General features: G+C 43.3%; 1 protein-coding gene across 1 annotated transcript in view; it reads right to left on the bottom strand.

Annotated features, from left to right (window-relative positions):
* LOC125454115 (low-density lipoprotein receptor-related protein 1-like) overlaps window positions 1-18,201 on the bottom strand; it is a 1,886,982-nt gene that overhangs the window by 938,951 nt on the left and 929,830 nt on the right. The window contains exon 11 of the mRNA XM_048534492.2: window positions 15,940-16,176. Within this exon, the coding sequence (XP_048390449.1) occupies window positions 15,940-16,176 (237 nt within the window). The remainder of the gene's footprint in view (window positions 1-15,939; window positions 16,177-18,201) is intronic.

An 18,201-nucleotide genomic window follows, 5' to 3' on the forward strand; every position in this document is an offset into this window, starting at 1 on the left:
GGATCGAAGATAGATAAAGGAGAAGATAGGTGGAGAGGAGACTATAGGTGGGGAGGTAGAGAGGGGATAGGTCAGTCCAGGGAGGACAGACAGGTCAAGAGGGCTGGATGAGGTTAGTAGGTTGGAAATGGAGGTGCGGTTTAAGGTGGAGGAGGGGATAGATGGGAGGAAGAACAGGTTAGGGAGGCTGGGATGAGCTGGGCTGGTTTTGGAATGCAGTGGGGGGAGGGGAGATTTTGAAGCTTGTGAAATCCACATTGATATCACTGGGCTGCAGGGTTCCCAAGCGGAATATGAGTTGCGGTTCCTGCAACCTTCAGGTGGCATCATTGTGGCACTGTAGGAGGCCCAAGATGGATATGTCATCTAAGGAATGGGAGGGTGAGTTTAAATGGTTTGCGACTGGGAGGTGCAGTTGTTTATCGCGAACAGAACCTGCACATCTGCCAATGTGATATACTGCATCTGCTGTACCCCGTTGTGGCTTCCTCTACATCAGGAAACCAAGCAAAGGCTTGGGGACCACTTTGCAGAACACCTACACTTGGTTTGCAATAAACAACTGCACCTCCCAGTCGCAAACCATTTCCACTCCCCTTCACATTCCTTAAACAACATGTCCATACTGGGCCTCCTGCAGTGCCACAATGATGTCACCAGAAGGTTGCAGGAACAGCAACTCATATTCCACTTGGGAACCCTGAAGTCCAATGGTATCAATGTGGATTTCACAAGCTTCAAAATCTGCCCTCCCCCCAATGCATCCCAAAACCAGCCCTGCTCGTCCCCGCCTCCCTAACCTGTTCTTCCTCTCACCTATCCCCTCCTCCCACCTCGAGCCGCACCTCCATTCCCGACCTTCTAACCTCATCCCACCCCCTTGACCTGTCCGTCCTCCCCGGACTGACCTGACCCCTCCCTACCTCCCCACCTACACTCACCTCTTACTGGGTCTATCTGCGCCCTTTTAACTTGTCTGTCTCCTCTCCACCTATCTTCTCCTCTATCCATCTTCAATCCACCTGCCCCTCTCTCCCTATTTATTTCAGAACCCTCTCCCCATCCCCCTTTTCTGAAGAAGGGTCTGGGCCTAAAACAGCAGCTTTTGTGCTCCTGAGACGCTGCTTGGCCTGCTGTGTTCATCCAGCTCCACACTTTGAAAGCTCTGATCCTATTACATTCCTCTTTTATGGCTGCAAGTCTCCTTTTGGATTTTTTGAGTGTAATGTTGTTACATATCACATAATCCCGACTGTGTGGAAACAGGCCCTTTGGCCCAATATGTCCACGTTGACCCTCAGAGCATCTCACCCAGATCCATCCCTCATGACCCACTTAATCTACACATTCCTGGACGTTATGGGCAATTTAGCATGGCCAATCAATCTAGCCTGCACGTGTTTTCGACTGTGGGAGGAAACCGGAGCACCCAGAGGAAATCCACACAGACACGGGGAAAATGTGCAAACTCCAGTCAGACAGCCACCCGAGGGTGAAATCAAAACCTGGTCCCTGATACTGTGAGGCAGCAGTGCTTGCTACTGAGCCACCATGCTGCCCTAAACCTTATCAATAAAATTAAAGCTAGGAAATGAAGAGGTTAAAGTAAAGTTTTCTCAAAATAAAGCGCAATAAATGATATTATGGGTTAATGAATCTTTAAAAATTAACAAAAGAATGGAAAGAGAAGTGGAAAAGGAATTAATAAAGGCAGTATACATAATGGGATTAGCAGAATTATGCAATTCTGTTTCTTCATTATTTATTTAGTGATGCCTCTTTTTTAATGTTTCTTTTGCAGGAGTTTTCAAATTACGAGGCGTGAGATAAAGCACAAGCTTGAATTTATATTGCACATTTTATAGCCTCAGCATGGCCAAAATTGTTTTACAAGCTCAGTATTTTTGAAGAGTAGTCACTGCTATAATTTTGGAAAGCACAGCAGTCATTCTTATCCACAGCAAACACAAATTACAATGAGGTAAATGATCAGATAATCCCTGTCACTGCAGCTGGCTTAGAGAGTTAAAAGTAACCCTGATGAATAGATAGTAGTCTGACCACTGTTTTCACATCTTTCTTCAGTGTCATTCTTTAAAATATGATCAATATCACAAGAATTATGATTCTTGAGGAACATGCTTAAATTTACAGTGCATATATAGTTTTAAGGAGCACTACATAATCATAAATATATTTGTTATTTTATTTTCGGTGTATCTTGCAATGGGGTTGCTGAAAATTACAGGATTCTTGGTTTTCAGCAAACATAAACCTTTATTCGAATATGATAGGTGTTATAATTGGATATAGCGAGACTCAGCTTCTGACATGATATTGATAGATAAAACCATCTATTAGAACTCATGTGATCTTACACCACTTCACAAAGATGGTGTTGACTATCTTATTACAATGCTAAATGACTAAGTGGAAATTACTTTCAGGCTCTTGACAAGCTTGAGATATGTGGTTCATGGTGAGTATACATCAGGAACCAAAGGCCTGTGTCTAACCATGGCTGGGACTTAGTCCTGAGCAGTATGTTTCCACCTAATTAATAAGCCAAACACATCAAGATGCAGCTTGACAATTCCACGGGAATGGAATTGGGTTGAGATGCTTCCCTCCCAGCAGTGTCCATCAGATAGATCCAGGGAAGTGAAAGGGGTAATCATAAAGGAGGGAGGAAATGCTTAGAAGGGAAGGTCATCTGATCAGGAGGGAAGGCAGAGAATGGGTGATCAAGAGGGAGGGCGATCAGAACTGCTGTGAGGGAAAACTTTCCCAAAAAAATTACTTTGAGAGCACGGGTAAAGGCACTATTTGCTTAGCATCCTGAATGTACAGTTTCCACACTGGTGGCAGTCAGATACCCAATTTCATGAAGAAGTTTTCAAATAGGGTTAAGCTTTTGATTTGCATACACAATGTATGAGTTGCTGTTTCAGGTATGGAGCATGGAAACTCCAGCCTATAGGTTCCGAAGTGTACTCTATGATCGGCAGCCTGTGTGTCTGCATGTTCAGTACATACTATTTAGTCACATCCGCCCATCATAGAGGACACTTAGGTGCCCGCTTTAAGTTTGTGTGTTCAGCATGGCACCAACAAATTTTGAGGCATCCACGTCTCATAATCAGCACCAAGTAACAGGCAATAGATTTGATATCTTTGAGTTCTTCAGAAAATCACTGAACCAATTAGAGTCATCATGATTATTTGAGATACAGGGATTCTCTTTAAATGAGTTTGAGCAAAATTATTCCAAAAGGACATCATAAAGAACTTACCTGCCACTGTAGACCCCTTCTCATCCAATGCTCGCCCAATTGTCCCAATAGTTTGGAATTCCATGGCAACATAAGGATATCCTGGAACAGGCCACGACGCTTGGTTGTGGCATTGCCATAGAACCCTAGCTCTGCTCACAGCCAAACATTGGCAGTCTGGAGTAATGCTTCACCATTAACACAGTGATACAATAACTATAAACGTTCACTTCTCACAGCTCAAAGGCAGCACAACAAGCACTTCCTTGAACATTGAACTGCTCATTGCTACCACAGTTACTGTTAAAGCACTAGGCCGCAAAACCCATTGGTCTTTAGGCACTTTTTATCTTGTAGCCCCTACAATTTCATGTAAAGTATTTCCCAATGCCGATTGTAGCCAAGCTTATCATCATCAAATGCAAGGCCATCATATGCAGAGAAACTTTCAAAAGATTTTACCATTCACTTTTATTTCCAAAAGGCAAATGCATGCAGAGATCAAGCAAGCGGAAGCTGCTTTTTGCTCCTGGTATATAACAAACTACTTACATGTTACACAACAAGTATTTTTAAATCAATGAGTAATCACCACACTCGGCTCACATCTAATGGAACCAAGTGTCAATGCAGCAGCACTTTGTCATACTCAAGGTGATGTTTGTTCTGCCAAATTCCTCACTCTCCTCTTCAGAATGCTGCTCCTTCCTCAATATCCATCACATATTCTTGTTGCCTGCTCCAGTTATGCAGCACAGGATGCACTAGTGTTATTGGGCACAATCTGTTGGAAGTATGCCACAGGGCAACACCCAACTCATTCTTGGAGGTCTCCTGAAAAATGGGCTATATTTCGTCTGTACTGTCTCTCAGTCAGGTGGTTTCGCAAGAGACTAACCCATCCATAGTCCTTTTTTTTTGCAGCTGGTTGCTAAGAACACCACATTAATATTTAGTATTTGGAAAGGCAAGGATTGGTTAGGGATAGTCAATATGGCTTTGTGAGTAGGAAATTGTGTCTCACTAACTTAATTGAGATTTTTAATGAAGAGGATTGATGGAGGCAGAGTGGCTGTTGTGAAGTGATGAGATGGGCTTCGGTAAGGCGTCAGACAAAACTACACACGGTAGAATACTTAACGGTAGAGCTTAGAAGGTTAGATCACATGGAATAATGCATAACCTAGCTATTTGGATACAGAACTGGATACAGGAGTGACAGAGGAAGTTTAATTTAGAGAAATGTGATGTGCTGCTTTGTGGAAAAGCAAGTCAGGACAAGACTTATACACTGAATGATAAAGTCCCTGGGGGCATTTCCAATCAAAGAGACATTGGGGTATAGATTTATAGTTCCTTGAAGGTGGAGTTGCATTTGGACAGGATAGAGAAGAAGGTATTGGTATGCTTGCCTTTATTGGTCAGTGCATTGAGTATAGGAGTCGGGAGATCATGTTAGATCACAGAGCATAGAACAGTACAGCACAGTACAGGCCGATCGGCCCACGAAGTTGTGCTGAACTTTTACCCTAATCCTAAAGCCTATCTCACCTCCACCCCGCCTTATACTATCATCCAAATGTCTATCCAATAGTCGCTTAAATTCCCCTAATGAGGCAGACTCCACGACCCTCTCTGGCAATGCATTCCATACCCCTAACACTCTCTGAGTAAAGAACCTACCTCTGACACCTCCCCTATACCTACCTCCACTCATTTTAAAACTATGCCCCCTTGTAATAGCAACCTCCACCCTAGGAAAAAGTCTTTATCTCTGATCATTTTGGAGATCTCTATCGAGTCACCTCTTATCCTTCGTCATTCGAAAGAGAAAAGCACGCGCTTTCACAACCTTTCCCCGTCAGACCTTCCCTCTATTCCAGGCTACATCCTGGTAAATCTCCTCTGCACCTTTTCTAATGCTTCCACATCATTCCTGTAATGAGATGACCAGGACTGAACACAATACTCCAGATGTAGCCAAACCAGGCTTTTGTATAGCTGGAGCATAAATTCACGGCTCTTGAACTCAATCTCTCTGTTAATGAAAGCTAACACACCATACATGAGGCATGATCTACCCCTCACAAATCCATGATGGCTATCATAAATCAAACTGTGCCTTTCCAAGTAATCATAGATCCTGTCCCTCAGAGCCCTTTCCAATAATTTGCCCACAAATGATGCAGGACTAACTGGCCTGCAATTTCTGGAATTATTCCTGTTCCCTTTTTTGAACGAAGGAATGATGTTTGCCTCTTTCCAATTTTCGGGACTATCCTCGTGGACAGTGAGGACAAAAAGATCATCGCCACAGGCCCTGCAATCTCTTCCCTCACTTCCCATAGAATCCTTGGATAAATCTCATCAGGCCCAGGGGACTTATCTATGTTCAACTTCCTCAGAATTCCTAGCACATCTTCTTTACTAACATCACCTTCCTCTAGCCTACCAGGCTGTTTCACAACATCTTCCTCTCCAACTAGATCCCTCTCAGTTGTGACTACTGAAGAAAAATATTCATTAAGGACCTCTCCTACCGCTTTAGGCTCTGTGCACAAATTCCCTTTACAATCCTTGATCGGCCCTACCCTGTCTCTGGTCATTCTCTTGTTCTGCACATACATGTAAAAAGCCTTGGAGTTTTCCTTGATCCGATCTCCCAGGGTTTTCTCATGCCCCCTTATAGCTTTCCTCAGCTCTTTCTTCAGCTACTTCCTGGCTAACTTGTATCCGTCTAGACCCTTTTCCATTCCTCTTTTCCTAAACCTTACATAAACCTCCTTCTTCGTCTTCACCAGTCGTTCAACCTCTCTCGAGAACCATGGCTCCCTCACTCGACCGCATCTTCTCTGCCTGCCAGGGACAAACATATCGAGCACACATAGTATGCATTCTTTAAACAATTTCCACATTTCTGTGGAGCCCTTCCTTGACAGAATCTATTCCCAATTTATGTTACCTAGTTCTTGCCTAACTGAATTGTAATTACCCTTACCCCAATTGTAAACTTTATCCTGCAATATGTACCTATCCTTATTCATGACTATCGTGAAAGAAACAGAATTATGATCGCTACTGCCAAAATGCTCTCCTACCAACAGGTCTAACACTTGGCCCGGTTCATTGGCAAACACCTAATCCCAAGTGGCCTCTCCTTGTGTTGATCTATCCACATACTGTGTCAGGAATCCTTCCTGAACGCACTGGACAAAATCTGCTCTATCTAAACTATTACAACAAAAATGTTTCCAATTAATAATTGGAAGGTTGAAGTTACCCATGGCTACAACAGTGTGACTTCTGCACCTTTCCAATATCAGCCTCCTAATCCACTCCTTTTCTTCTATAACATAGAACATTACAGCACAGTACAGGCCCTTCGGCCCTCGATGTTGTGCCAAACTGTCATACCGATCTCAAGCCCATCTAACCTACACTATTACATGTACATCCATATGCTTGTCCAATGACGACTTAAATGTACTTAAAGTTGGCGAATCTACTACCGTTGCAGGCAAAGCGTTCCATTCCCTTAATACGCTCTGAGTAAAGAAACTACCTCTGACATCTGTCCTATATCTTTCACCGCTCAATTTAAAGCTATGCCCCCTCGTGCTCGCCGTCACCATCCTATGAAAAAGGCTCTCCCTATCCACCCTATCTAACCCTCTGATTATTTTAAATCTCTCAATTAAGTCACCTCTCAACCTTTTTCTCTCTAACAAAAACAGCCTCAAGTCCCTCAGCCTTTCCCCGTAAGACATTCCCTCCATTCCAGGCAACATCCTAGTAAATCTCCTCTGCACCCTTTCCAAACCTTCCACATCCTTCTTATAATGCGGTGACCAGAACTGTACACAATACTCCAAGTGCGGCCGCACCAGAGTTTTGTACAGCTTCACCATAACCTCTTGGTTCCGGAACTCGATCCCTCTATTAATAAAAGCTAAAACACTGTATGCCTTCTTAATAGCCCTGTCAACCTGGGTGGCAACTTTCAAGGATCTGTGTACATGGACACCGAGATCTCTCTGCTCATCTACACAACCAAGAATCTTACCATTAGCCCTGTATTTTGCCTTCTGGTTATTCCTACCAAAGTGCATCACCTCACACTTGTCTGCATTAAACTCCATTTTCCACCCCTCAGCCCAGCTCTGCAGCTTATCTATGTCTCTCTGCAAACTACAGCATCCTTCGTCACTATCCACAACTCTACCGACCTTAGTGGCGTCTGCAAATTTACTAACCCATCCTTCTATGCCCTCATCCAGGTCATTTATAAAAATGACAAACAGCAGTGGACCCAACACCAACCCTTGTGGCACACCACTAGTAACTGGTCTCCAGGATGAACATTTCCCATCAACTACAACCCTCTGTCTTCTTTCAGGAAGCCAATTTCCAATCCAAACTTCTTTATCTCCCACAATTCCATTCCTCCAGATTTTGTACAATAGTCTATTGTGGGGAACCTTATCGAATGCCTTGCTGAAATCCATATACACCACATCAACCGATTTACTCTCGTGAATCTGACTGGTCACCTTCTCAAAGAACTCAATAAGGTTTGTGAGGCACGACCTACCCTTCCCAAAACTGTGCTGACTATCCCTAATCAATTTATTCTTTTCTAGATGATTATAAATCCTATCCCTTATAACCTTTTCCAACACTTTACCAACAACTGAGGTAAGGCTCATTGGCCTATAATTACCAGGGTTGTCTCGACTCCCCTTCTTGAACAGCAGAACCACATTTGCTATCCTCCAGTCATCTGGCACAATTCCTGTAGACAATGACGAGTTAAAGATCAATGCCAAAGGCTCAGCAATCTCCTTCCTGCTTCCCAGAGGATCCGAGGATAAATCCCATCCGGCCCAGGGGACTTATCTGTCTTCAAGCTCTGAAGGATTTCTAATACCTCTTCCGTGTGAACCTCAATTCCACCGAATCTAGTAGCCTGTATCTCAGTATTCTCCTCAACAACATTGTCATTTTCTAGAGTGAATACTGTTGAAAAATATTCATTTAGCGCTTCCCCTATCTCATGTGACTCCACACACAACTTACCACTACTATCCTTGATTGGGCCTACTCTTATTTCCGTCATTCTTTTATTCCTTAAATACCTACAGAAAGCCTTAGGGTTTACCCTGATCCTATCCGCCAACAACTTCTCATGCCTCCTCCTGGCTCTTCTGAGCTCTCTCTTTAGGTCTTTCCTGGCTACCTCATAGCCCTCAAGTGTCCTAACTGAGCCTTCACATCTCATCCGAACATAAGCCTGCTTCTTCCTCTTGACCAGAGATTCTACTTCCTTCGTAAACCACGGCTCCCACACTCTTCAGCTTCCTCCCTGCCTGACAGCTACATACTTATCTCGGACACACAGGAGCTTTTCCTTGAATAAACTCTACATTTCTAATGCGCCCATCCCCTGCAGTTTCCTTCCCCATCCTCTGCTCCCTAAATCTTGCCTAATCTCATTGTAATTGCCTTTCCCCCAGCTGTAACTCTTGCCCAGTGGTATACACCTATCCCTTTCCATCACTAAAGTAAACATAACAGAATTGTGATCGCTATCACCAAAGTGCTCACCTACTTCCAAATCTAACACCTGGCCAGGCTCATTACCCAGTACCAAATCTAATGTGGCTTCGCCCCTTGTTGGCCCATCTACATACTGTGTCAGGAAGCCCTCCTGCACACACTGGACAAAAACCGACCCATCTATAGTACTCGAACTATCGTGTTCCCAGTCAATATTTGGAAAGTTGAAGTCCCCCATGACAACTACCCTGTCTCTCTCACTCCTATCGAGAATCATCTTTGCTATCCTTTCCTCTCCATCTCTGGAACTATTTGGAGGCCTATAGAAAACTTCCAACAGGGTGACCTCTCCTTTCCTGTTTCTAACCTCAGCCCATGGTACCTCAGTTGACGAGTCCCCAAACATCCTTTCTACAACTGTAATATTGTCCTTGACCAACAATGCCACACCTCCGCCCCTTTCACCATCTTCTCTGCTCTTACTGAAACATCTAAATTCCGGAACCTGCAACAACCATTCCTGTCCCTGCTCTATCCATGTCTCCGAAATGGCCACAACATCGAAGTCCCAGGAACCAATCCATGTTGCAAGTTCACCCACCTTATTCTGGATGCTCCTGGCATTGAAGTAGACACACTTATATGGAACATAGAACATAGAACAGTACAGTACAGCACAGCACAGAACAGGCCCTTCAGCCCACGATGTTGTGCCGACCATTGATCCTCATGTATGCACCCTCAAATTTCTGTGACCATATGCATGTCCAGCAGTCTCTTAAATGTCCCCAATGACCTTTCTTCCACAACTGCTGCTGGCAATGTATTCCATGCTCTCACAACTCTCTGTGTAAAGAACCTGCCTCTGACATTCCCTCTATACTTTCCTCCAACCAGCTTAAAACTATGACCCCTCATGTTAGCCTTTTCTGCCCTGGGAAATAGTCTCTGGCTATTAACTCTATCTATGCCACTCATTATCTTGTATACCTCAATTCGGTCCCCTCTCCTCCTCCTTTTCTCCAATGAAAAGAGTCCAAGCTCAGTCAACCTCTCTTCATAAGATAAGCCCTCCAGTCTAGGCAGCATCCTGGTAAACCTCCTCTGAACCCTCTCCAAAGCATCCACATCTTTCCTATAATAGGGCGACCAGAACTGGATGCAGTATTCCAAGTGCGGTCTAACCAAAGTTTTGTAGAGCTGCAACAAGATCTCACGACTCTTAAACTCAATCCCCCTGTTAATGAAAGCCAAAACACCATATGCTTTCTTAACAACCCTGTCCACTTGGGTGGCCATTTTAAGGGATCTATGTATCTGCACACCAAGATCCCTCTGTTCCTCCACACTGCCAAGAATCCTATCCTTAATCCTGTACTCAGCTTTCAAATTCGACCTTCCAAAATGCATCACCTCGCATTTATCCAGGTTGAACTCCATCCGCCACCTCTCAGCCCATCTCTGCATCCTGTCAATGCCCCGCTGCAGCCGACAACTGCCCTCTATACTATCAACGACACCTCCAACCTTCGTGTCGTCTGCAAACTTGCTGACCCATCCTTCAACCCCCTAATCCAAGTCATTAATAAAAATTACAAACAGTAGAGGCCCAAGGACAGAGCCCTGTGGAACACGACTCACCACTGACTTCAAACCAACTTCTTGCTTGCCAGTGCCATCTTGCTTCCCTGAAACTTTATTTCGGACCACCCTACTCTCTACCTTTTCTATAGTTGAACTATAATTTTGGTGCCCATCCCCCTGCTGAATTAGTTTAAACCCACCCAAATAGCCTCAGCAAATTTCCCCCCCAGGATATTTGTACTCTGGTTCACGTGAAGACCATCTTGCTTGTAGAGGTCCCACCTACCCCAGAAAGAGCCCCAATTATCCAAGAATCCAAAACCCTCCCTCCTGCACCATCCCTGTAGCCACGTGTTCAACTCCTTCTCTGCAAATATTAAGGGGTCTGTAAACAAACCCAACAAAGTGACTGCTCCTTTCTTGTTCCTGACCTCAATCCAAACTGACTCTGTCGGCATATCATTCTTGAACTGCCTTTCAGTAGCTGCTTACTCGCCCTGACTAGCAACGTCACTCCCCCGCTCCTTTTATCACCTTCCCTATTTCTTTTAAAGCATCTAAATCCCGGAACTTCCAACAACCATTCCTGTACCTGAGTTAACCAAGTTTCTCTAATGGCCACAACATCGTAGTTCCAAGTACTGGCCCATGCTTAGTTCATCCGCTATATTTCTGATACTTCTAGCATTGAAGTACGCACACCTCAAACCATCTTGGTGTCCGCAATTACACTTCATCGACTGCATTTCTTCATAAACCACCTCACTCCCATGTGGTGGCTGTACAGCACATTGGTTAGGCTGCAGTTGGAATACTGTGTTCAATTCTGGTCTCCTGCTACAGGAATGATGTGGTGAAACTTGAAAGGTTTCAGAAAAGATTCACAAGGACGTTGCCAGGGTCGAAGGATTTGAACTGTCTGGAGAGGCTGAATAGGCTGGGCCTATTTTCCCTGGAGTGTCAGAAGCTGAGGTGTGGCTTTCTCGAAGTTTATAAAATCATGAGGGGCATGGATAGGGTAAATAGATAAGGTATTTTCTCCAAGATAGGGGACTCCAGAACTTTAGGGCATAGCTTTAAGGTAAGAGGGAAACATTTAAAAGGGACTTAAGGGGCAACTTTTTCACACAGAGGGTGGTACATGTATGGAATCTGTTGCCAGAGGAAGTAGTGGAGGCTGGTACAATATTTAAAAGGCATCTGAGTGGGTCCATGAATAGGAAGGATTTCAAGGAATATGGGCCAAATGCTGGCAAATGGGACTACAATAATTTAGGATATCAAGTTGGCACAAATGAGTTGGACCATTTGGTATGTTTCAATGCTGTATCTATCTACAACTCTATGACTCTCATACATTAAAATATCACATGGTATTTTTGTGATTCAAACACATTTTAGCATAATATATTATTGATTCAGGGCTTTGAACGAGTGGAACATGGGTTTGATTTGTGTCCATGATGAAAATAAATAATTTATATAATTATTTAAAATATTACAATATTAATATGATATATTAATTGCCACTCCCATACTATCTTCAGAGCTTGTCTATCCCACCATCAGCTCACAGCTGGTTGAGTAATACTTACATGACTGTTAACAGATAGTTTCAGAGCCCTAAGTAACTGTTGATGTTTCGCTGTTATGGACCTGCAGTTAAACTGTCTGAGAGATGTTAATGTGAAAACATCCCATTCATTTATATACTTCTATAAATTAAAGTCTTTTGTCTGCATTTGATTCCTACACAGAGACTTTAATTTATAGAAGTAAACTCTTATCCACCTACAGAGATAATGGGAACTGCAGATGCTGGAGATTCCAAGATAATAAAATGTGAGGCTGGATGAACACAGCAGGCCAAGCAGCATCTCAGGAGCACAAAAGCTGACGTTTCGGGCCTAGACCCTTCATCAGAGAGGGGGATGGGGGGAGGGAACTGGAATAAATAGGGAGAGAGGGGGAGGAGGACCGAAGATGGAGAGTAAAGAAGATAGGTGGAGAGAGTGTAGGTGGGGAGGTAGGGAGGGGATAGGTCAGTCCAGGGAAGACGGACAGGTCAAGGAGGTGGGATGAGGTTAGTAGGTAGCGGGGGGTGCGGCTTGGGGTGGGAGGAAGGGATGGGTGAGAGGAAGAACCGGTTAGGGAGGCAGAGACAGGTTGGACTGGTTTTGGGATGCAGTGGGTGGGGGGGAAGAGCTGGGCTGGTTGTGTGGTGCAGTGGGGGGAGGGGACGAACTGGGCTGGTTGAGGGATGCAGTAGGGGAAGGGGAGATTGTCCATCACCCTGCAGCCATATGGTATCAATGTGGACTTCACCAGTTTCAAAATCTCCCCTTCCCCTACTGCATCCCTCAACCAGCCCAGTTCGTCCCCTCCCCCCACTGCACCACACAACCAGCCCAGCTCTTCCCCCCCACCCACTGCATCCCAAAACCAGTCCAACCTGTCTCTGCCTCCCTAACCGGTTCTTCCTCTCACCCATCCCTTCCTCCCACCCCAAGCCGCACCCCCCGCTACCTACTAACCTCATCCCACCTCCTTGACCTTTCCGTCTTCCCTGGACTGACCTATCCCCTCCCTACCTCCCCACCTACACTCTCTCCACCTATCTTCTTTACTCTCCATCTTCGGTCTGCCTCCCCCTCTCTCCCTATTTATTCCAGTTCCCTCCCCCCATCCCCCTCTCTGCTGAAGGGTCTAGGCCCGAAACGTCAGCTTTTGTGCTCCTGAGATGCTGCTTGGCCTGCTGTGTTCATCCAGCCTCACATTTTATTATCTTATCCACCTACACATCGGTATGCAGACACTACCCTGAAGCTTCCTGCCCAGCTAGGAATTCAGTGTAAAGCTTTTGTAACTCCTTTACTTCTCACACATCGGTATGCAGACACTGTCTTAAGCTTCCTGACTGAATTAAAATTAGAACCAAACTGTTTCAAATAGAGTTCAATAGAGTGGGGAAATTTTGTAAAGGTGTGAAACCTCTGAAGCATGTAACTTCTGTCGCTGACAAAGCGGCCAGGGCACTGATTTGGTTCTAGCCAGACACAATGGCAACTTGAAATCAGAATCTGTCCCAGACAACAACTCGAAATCACCTCCTGCCATTAGCAGCTACTTCACTAGCAATCGATACTATATCCTGGTCTTTTACGTCAGCACGGTTTTGTGAAGGGAATGTCGTGCCTCACAAACCTTATACAGTTATTTGAGAAGGTGACCAAATAGGTAGATGAAAGTAAACCGGTTGTGGTGTATATGGATTTCAGCAAGGCATTCGATAAGGTTCCCCACAATAGACTATTGTACAAAATCCGGAGGAATGGAATTGTGGGAGATATAGCAGTTTGGATCAGAAATTGGCTTGCTGAAAGTAGACAGAGGGTGGTAGTTGATGGGAAATGTTCATCCTGGAGACCAGTTACTAGTGGTGTACCACAAGGGTTGGTGTTGGGTCCACTGCTGTTTGTCATTTTTATAAATGACCTGGATGAGGGCATAGAAGGATGGGTTAGTAAATTTGCAGACGACTAAGGTCAGTGGAGTTGTGGATAGTGATGAAGGATGCTGTAGTTTGCAGAGAGACATAGATAAGCTGCAGAGCTGGGCTGAGGGGTGGAAAATGGAGTTTAATGCAGACAAGTGTGAGGTGATGCACTTTGGTAGGAGTAACCGGAATGCAAAGCACAGGGCTAATGGTAAGATTCTTAGTAGTATAGATGAGCAGAGAGATCTCGGTGTCCATGAACACAGATCCTTGAAAGTTGCCACCCAGGTTGACAGGGCTGTTAAGAAGGCATACAGTGTTTTAGCATTGATTAATAGAGGGATCGAGTTCCGGAACCAAGAGGTTATGCTGCAGCTGTACAAAACTCTGGTGCGGCCGCACTTGGAGTATTGTATACAGTTCTGGTCACCGCATTATAAGAAGGATGTGGAAGGTTTGGAAAGGGTGCAGAGGAGATTTACTAGGATGTTACCTGGTATGGAGGGAAGGTCTTACGAGGAAAGGCTGAGGGACTTGAGGCTGTTTTTGTTAGAGAAGAAGGTTGAGAGGTGACTTAATTGAGAGATTTAAAATAATCAGAGGGTTAGATAGGGTGGATAGGGAAAGCCTTTTTCCTAGGATTGTGACAGTGAGCACGAGGGGGCATGGCTTTAAATTGAGGGGTGAAAGATATAAGACAGATGTCAGAGGTAGTTTCTTTAGTCAGAGAGTAGGAAGGGAATGGAACGCTTTGCCTGCAACGGTAGTAGATTCGCCAACTTTAAGTACATTTAAGTCGTCATTGGACAAGCATATGGACTTACATGGAATAGTGTAGGTTAGATGGGCTTGAGATCGGTATGACAGGTCGGCACAACATCGAGGGCCGAAGGGCCTGTACTGTGCTGTAATGTTCTATGTTCTATGTTCTAAATATATTAATGTTATATGTTGCCTTTATTTAATATAATTAAGTAATTTGGAAGTAGTTCTGTAGTCGTGATGACTGTTTGTCAAAAAAAAAGTGAATGAGAGGCTAATGGTAATTTGTTTGCATTGAGAAAGTTTTATGGGCACAGATTAACTGATGCAGTGCATTAGGGTAACGCCCATACTATTGAAATCATTTTTAATTTCAGATAGACAGGTTTGCAGAGGCCATGGGCAAAAGATGGATGTGTAAAATAATTGTTTCTTTTTCAGGGAGATGATTTGGAACTGTTAAGAAATAGGTTGCTCCAGTGAGGAATTTAGCTTTAGACTTCCAGACCAGAAGTGTTTGCTTAAGAATCTGAATAGATTATTTGAAGCTGAGAAAGTCTAAGTTCAGATGTCTGAAGGGTCAGGAAGAAGCTATCTGATTCTTGAGACTAGGAATTGAAGTTTCAGTGAATACATTCTCTGCAGATGTGATATATTTTATTCTATTCTATGTTTTGAAAGATTTAATGTTTGTGTTATAAGTAAATGGCTTTTATGATTCTGTGTTGATTTTCATTTCTTGTATATAAACAACTCTGCTGTTGGTAAAACCAAATGTGCAGCTTTGCTGCTTATGCTTCAGTATAAGATCACATCTTTAATACCAAACAAAAGCATGACATGAACTAACAGATCTGAATTGAGATTTGACTTGTCCAGGAATAATTCATGTGAAACCATCATATTGTTAAGTTCAACTTCACAGATTAAACCACTATTTATTTATTAAATAAGAAAGTTTTTGAGTTTTGTCTGTATTCCTGACTAAGATGTTTCTATGTTTTGAAGATATTGTTCAGAGAACAAGTTCACTTGATGACAAAGACAATCACTTTTAACACAAGAAACATAGAGTAGTTAAAATTTTGTCGTTCACGATAACTCCAAGCACATGCTTGGCCCAATAGAATGGAAAATACTGTTTGCTAGTCTACACTATATGAAAAAGAATTTGCAAGTATTGTGGAAAAAAATGATGTGTAGCACATACCAATGGAGATCTAACTGTCTCATCATAGACAAGCACCAGGAGGATTTCAATTTACTTACCATCTTTTAGGATTGTCTCTCGCCCTGTGCCATCGATTTTCTGTCGTCCAATTAAGAAGCTGGTCGTGTCAGCAAAGTAGATATAATTTGTTTCTGCATGGAAATCAAGAGCTCGTGGATTGACAAGGTTTTCTACTTGTATCATATATTCATCAACTGCTTTTGTATTCATATCCATTCCTCGAATTATTCCCGGACGTCCTTTTCCATAAAACAGGAACAGTTCATTCTTTGGTTCTGCAATGCAATGATTAAGAAATGACAAGATGTAATTTTATCTTTCTCCGATTATAACTGCACTGTTAACAACAGCATTTAGTGCCGGAAATCAATCAGCTTTCTCTTTAATGATGTGAATGAAATCTAAAAATATACGCCAGCAATCAAAAATAGGTATAAACTGTGAAGTTCCATTTTAATTATACTGCAATCATCAAAACAACTAGCTCTTTCTTGGGAACTGTTTAGGCTTTTTGTTCCTATTCTTCAGGTACCTTTCAGCTAACTTTAATATAGCTAATAATGTCAGCGATAATTAATATAACTCACATTTTTCCCTCAGGAGTTCTTGTTGAACAGAAGTATATACTTCTATTTACAAATTTCTACAACAAAGGCTCAAACACTTGAAATTTGAATTCCATCATGAATTAATACCCAAGACTTTCATGGACTGAAATGGTTTTAAAACTGGACCACAAATACTGACTTAAATTGGTTACAAGGTATTACCTGACCGACACAAGTGGCAAAGTTTTTAATGGCGCTGAAGGCAGATGAGACAAGTGGGAACCTGAACTGAAATTAACATTTTTCTCCAAAGCCAATTAAGCCAGTCATCATCTTTACATGCCTACCCATCTCCCCTCTACATTCTGCAACAAAAACAGAAATGACTAGAAAACCTCAGCTTTCCTTGCAGCATCGATGGAGCGAAAACAGAGTTGATGTTTTCTGCCCAGCGTCCTTCCTTCAGAACCACATTCTGTGCCTGTTTTACATTCTCCCCCTACGCATGCTGTAACAGTGTTATGGGTGAAGCCTCACCTGGCCAACAAACCCCCCCCCCCCGCCCCCAAGCAAGTCAGCCATGTGCCACATCGGTTGATGCGAGCAAATCTGATCAGTGGAGGCAAGCAAGGTTGAATTCAAAAAGGAGATCAATTTAAAAGGCCACGTTTTGGGGTTGTGCCTTTTTTACTTTCCAAAGCTTTGGTGAGATCAGTCAGATGTGTACATTCTCTGAGTTGTGATGCAGGATCAGCAACCTGATAGTGAATGAGCTGCTGAAAGTTATAGCCCCCTTTGTATTCTAAGTATCAACCCAAGTAAATATGTGAATAGCCTGGTTTGCTCCCAAAGTCCAAAGTTTTGCAGGCTAGGTGGATTGGCCATGCTAAAGTGCCCATGGTTTTCAGGGATGCGGATGGGGGAATTGGTCTGGGTGGGATGCTCTGAGGGTCAGTGTGGCTTTGTAGGGTCAAAGGGCTTGTTTCCACACTGTAGGGATCCTAAGATCTATGAAATACAGTGGCAGTTGTACTTATTTGGTTGCTGCAATGAAGTGATGGACATTGATTGCACACGAGGCATCAGATGGAGATGTCTGGCACCCAACTTCCTGTGCAACAGTCCTCTTTAGTGGCAACCATAAAATGCTAGCTCACACTCAAAGGAGCATGAAGCATGGAGTGAACCGTAGACTGAAACAGATCATTCACTTCTTGTGGCAGTGGATAAAGGTTTTTAGACACTCCCAGAGGTGCTGACCTCTATGCAGGTTGATGTTGGCAGTTATTATGGCATCTTTTTCTTAAGAAAAACATTTAGGGAGACATCATTAAAATGTGTTGCTTCTTTAACCCATACATGCATATGTAATGACCTGAGAAGAATCATGTTGGAAAGCCTATACAGACCACAAAAATATAGCCCTTCCACTTCTCTGCATCCACATTTAAGCTAAAAAAGGACTCAATCCTTCCAGAGATAATGGGAACTGCAGATGCTGGAGAATCCGAGATAACAAAGTGTGGAACTGGATGAACACAACGACACAATCCTTCCCATGGTTTCAATTTAAATCTTACAATTTAAGGACACCTAAAGGACTCTCAACTGTATATTTAAAAAAAATAAATCTTCATTTAGTCATGGTCACAATTCCGTGTGCATCTAACTTAACAGGTTATAAAATCACACTTTCTTTCACTCTTGTGAAAACTTGTGATTGTGTCCTTACTGCCTTACTTAGTAAAAATC

Source organism: Stegostoma tigrinum, chromosome 7, assembly GCF_030684315.1.
Source record: "Stegostoma tigrinum isolate sSteTig4 chromosome 7, sSteTig4.hap1, whole genome shotgun sequence".
Classification (NCBI taxonomy): Eukaryota; Metazoa; Chordata; class Chondrichthyes; order Orectolobiformes; family Stegostomatidae; genus Stegostoma; species Stegostoma tigrinum.